At 36.7% G+C, this 4617-nt stretch overlaps 1 protein-coding gene across 4 annotated transcripts in view; it reads right to left on the minus strand.

Annotated features, from left to right (window-relative positions):
- Window positions 1-349: 349 nt before the first annotated feature.
- The window catches only part of ZNF674 (zinc finger protein 674), a 25577-nt gene continuing 21309 nt past the window's right edge, over window positions 350-4617 (minus strand). For all 4 annotated transcript variants that reach the window (XM_017519833.2, XM_017519830.2, XM_037735319.1 and 1 more), the window contains one exon: window positions 350-1995. In XM_017519833.2, the coding sequence (XP_017375322.2) occupies window positions 503-1995 (1493 nt within the window). In that variant the 3' untranslated portion in view covers window positions 350-502. The remainder of the gene's footprint in view (window positions 1996-4617) is intronic.

Here is a 4617-nt window from a genome sequence, read left to right on the forward strand (position 1 = left end):
ATACACCACCACACCCAGATAACTTTTGTATTTTTTGTAGAGACAGTTTTACCATGTTGCCCAGGCTGGTCTCAAACTTGTGAGCTCAAGTGATCTGCCCACCTTGGCCTCCCAAAAGTGCTGGAATTACAGGTGTGAGCTACCTACCACACCCCATGGCTCACTAAATTCTTAGTTTTTCTCAGTATAAATACTCTGATAAACAGTGCCATTTACATTCTTTCTGAAGGCTTTCCCACATCACTACACTCAGTTTGGACCCTTTCAAATTATTTGAGATACAGATTTTCACTCCTGGGTGAAGAATTCTGGATGAAAAAATTGATCACATTTATTGATGCCTCTGGAATTATACTTCTGTACCTTTTATTAAGTTAAATGAATATTAATATATGAAGAGTTTCCAACATTCTTGACATTTATAAGATTACTCCCCATGATGAATTATTTAACATGTAATGAGGTATAATTACTAGTATAATTATCCCACTCTCAAGTATACTTATAGGTTTTTATCACCTGTGTGACTTCTCTGATGTTTAATGAGAGTTGACTTCCCACTGAATGCTTTCCCACAGTCTCTGCATTCATAAGGTTTCTCTCCTGTATGAGTTCTGTGATGCACAATGAGAGTTGATTTCACACTGAAGGCCTTCCCACATTCACTACATTTATAAGGTTTTTCTCCTGTATGAATTCTCTGATGTTTAATGAGAGTTGACTTCCTACTGAAGGCTTTTTCACAGTCACTGCATTCATATGGTCTCTCTCCTGTATGAATTCTCTGATGTTTAATCAGTGGTGACTTCTCACTGAAGGCTTTCCCACATTCGTTGCATTTGTAGGGTTTCTCTCCTGTATGGATTCTCTGATGTACAGTAAGGGTTGACTTCTCCCCAAAGGCTTTCCCACATCTTCTGCATTCATAAGGTTTCTCTCCTGTATGAGTTCTATGATGGACAGAGAGGTGTGACTTTCCACTGAAAGTCTTCCCACATATACTACATTCATAGGGTTTCTCTCCTGTATGAATTCTCTGATGAACAGAGAGGTGTGACTTACCTCTGAAGCTTTTCCCACATTTACTACACTCATAAATTTTCTCTTTTGTGTGAGTTATCTGATGTTTAGTGGGACTAGGCTTCTCATCAGAGGTTTTCCCAAGTTTACTGCACTCAGGTTTCTCACTTGGGTGAATCCTTTGATATATAAGGCCAGATGTAGTACATTTAATACCTTTATAAAATGCTTGTCTAATGTGTGTTTTTTCATGTCTAATAAGATGATATGAACTTTTAAAGGCTTTTGGACATTTGGCACATACAAATGGTTTCTCTCCCGTATGAGTTCGTTGATGTTTAATCAGAGTTGACTTCTGAATAAAGGCTTTTCCACATTCATTACATTCATAGGGCTTCTCCCCTGTGTGAGTTCTCTGGTGTGCTATGAGGGTTGACTTCTGGCTGAAGGCTTTTGCACATTCACAGCATTCATAAGGTTTCTCTCCAGTGTGAGTTCTTTGATGTACAACTAAGTTTGCTTTCTGGATAAACCCTTTTCCACACTGAGTACATCTGTAGAGTGTCTCCCCAGTTTGACTTCTCTGACTTTTCTGAAGGGCTTGCTTTTGGTGGAGGGCTTTCCCTTGTTGATTAGGGTCAAAAAATTTCTCCACAGGTTGAGCTTTATGAAGGTTAGAATGGAGGCATACTTTCCAATATGCCTTACATCCATCATCTTTCTTTCTTACATAGCTTCTATTTTGACTAAGAAAGTTTAAATTATGTTTTGAACACCCTTCCCATGAGTAATATTTAGGGAGCCTTTGTTTTACAGAAACAAAGTCTGTGCTGAGAAAAATGCTTTTTCTACATATTTTACATACTTGACCACTTTCATCCTTCAGTGTTTCTTTGCCTGTGAATGCAGCTTGCCACGGAAGTTTGTCTTGGCTTTCCTTGTAGCAATCTATCTGCTTGTCAACTTGCCAGACTTCTAAAAGAAAATGCGATGAATCATCAAACTTGTCTTCCCACTATAATTTATGAAATAACTTTAATCCCTAAATGCCAAAGCAGTGGACTCCTGCTGGATATGGATGGAGGACCCTCCCCATGTCCCAAGCTCAAAATCAAGAAGAGAAATGTATTGGGTGTCAAAATGAAGTGGGAATTTAAAGTGACAGGGTGAACAGAACAGCTTGAGGATTTGAAGGGGACCATAGGGCACAAATGTTTAGGTATTCAGGAAAGTCAGAGTGTAATTTTGGCTTAAAGCTAGAATTACAAGGGCTTCCATGCTTGTTAAACAGGAACTAGAAAGATTCCCTACTAGCCAAAGAAACTGGCAAGGAGGATGTTATATATAAGACATCAAAAGCCTAATTCTGTAACTAAATCCAAATGATTACTAGTACAGAGCCTATAAACTGAAAAATTAACATAAAAGCTGGTCTTCTCATTGGTAGGTTCATAGCAGTGGCAACCTTTCCAAAAGATACACACATACACGCACACACACTCTCTCTCTCTCTCATATTTTTATAGTTGAGGACATCACAGAACTTCTACAGAAAACCAACTCTCACTGAAGAGTTCAGAGTAGAAAATTTAAAACCTTACAAGGAACTGATCCATTATTAGAGAGAATCAACAGATACATTTAAATATACTCCCATTCTTAGAACTGTAGATAATAGAACAATGTGAGCTTTAAAATAAGTATATTTCAAATGTACAAAGATAAGAACTAGACTATGAAGGAAATAGCAGGAAATTTTGAAAAAAGACAGATGAGTATTTTTAAAGTAGGCATTATTAAAAAAAAAACTCTAAATAGGCTGAACAGTAGACTAGCCACAGATAAGACAGATTTAATAAGTTAGATGACAGATCTTGGGAAATCACTGAGTCATCTAATAGGCTTCCCTTGGCATAAACATCACACATGTTGGTGCACCTTTGATACTGGAGTTAGAGTGTGCTCTGTGTTCATGATAGGCAGACAGCATAAGGAAGCCTGCACATGGATGCCTCCAGATTCTGTCTGTGCCCTTTTCCCTTATAATCCAATTGTTTATCATTACATCACTGTAATAAATCTTACCCATGATTACAACTATATGCTGAGTCCCATGAGTTTCTCTAGAGAATATATGAGTATGGAAGCGGTCTTGGGGACCCTTGACCTAGGCAATATTTAAAGAGACAAAAATTGATTCTTTTCTAAAATGGAAGAAAGGCAAGTATCCTACCACTGAACGTCCAAAGTCCTTGAGTATGGTAAATAAAAGCAAGTCTGCACTTAGACAAAGTTCAGTACAACCACAAGACTTTCAAGTCAGAAAGAAAATGTTGTAAACTACCATGAATAAATAAAAATATCCCCTATAAAGAAATAATTATATCAATATCAGACTTCTTCAAAAAAGCCAGAATATTAAAGAACAGTATCTTCAATGTCCTGAGACAAGCTTTCATCTTAGAACTCTATACCCAGATAAATTATCATAAAGAAAGATGACAAAATAAAGACATTTTTGGACAAGAAAAGACAAAGATTTTGCCATACACGAAACCTGGCTAAGAAAAATGCTTGATACTTCAGTTATTCAGAAGGATAATGACTAAAGGGGAAAAAGACCAGGGGTAAAGAAAATCCAGCAAAGGCAAGAAAAAAGAGATAGTGAAAAAGCAGGCTATGTAGGAAATACACTAAAAGAAGAAATACAAATATGGCAATTTCACAATAAATATATATTAACCATATTAGTTAAATGCCAGCCACATTAAATTGCATTTTAGAAAAATCAACTCCATGTTTTCAAAAGACAATTAGGGCAAAATGAGAGAGAAATTTGAAAATAAAATTATGGGAAAAGCTATACCTGGCACTTAGTAACCAAAATAAAATAGCAAGAGAATGCTTATATGACCTTGATGCCAAAAGCAAAGAAGGATAAAATATGAGAATATTATAAAGCAATTTTCACTTACATGGATGTGAAACTCTTATACATGGCAAATTGATTCCACTTGTGACGGATAAGAGGTAATACATCTAGTAATATTGAAAATATACAGCCTGGGCAACATGGCAAAACCCCATCTCCACAAAAAAATACAAAAAATTAGCCAGGTGTGGTGGCACACACCTATAGTCCCAGCTACTTCGGGGACTGAGGCAGGAGGATTGCTTGAGCCTAGTAGGTTAGGGTTGCAGTGAGCCATGTACACAACACTGCACTCTAGCCTAGGTGACAAAGTAAGATCTTGTCTCAAAAACAATAAACACATGTGCATGTGTACACACACACACACACACACACACACACACACACACACACACCTTACTACCTATTCCACTTATACCACAGAGAAATCAGGGCAAATTTTAACATGTACAAGAATGGCAACAAAATATTAGAAATCACCAAATATCCACCAATAGAAGTATGGTAAATGAACGATGACACTCATATGTTGGAATGCTACTACAACAGTTAAAATAAATGATCTAAATCTAAAGTATCAGCATAGAGAAAGCTCAAAAGGTAATACTGAACACAGAAAGCAAGTTGCAGAAAGATCCCTATTATTTTTAATTTTTTTTTTTTTT

The sequence above is a fragment of the Cebus imitator genome, unplaced genomic scaffold (assembly GCF_001604975.1).
Source record: "Cebus imitator isolate Cc_AM_T3 unplaced genomic scaffold, Cebus_imitator-1.0 Scaffold778, whole genome shotgun sequence".
NCBI lineage: Eukaryota > Metazoa > Chordata > Mammalia > Primates > Cebidae > Cebus > Cebus imitator.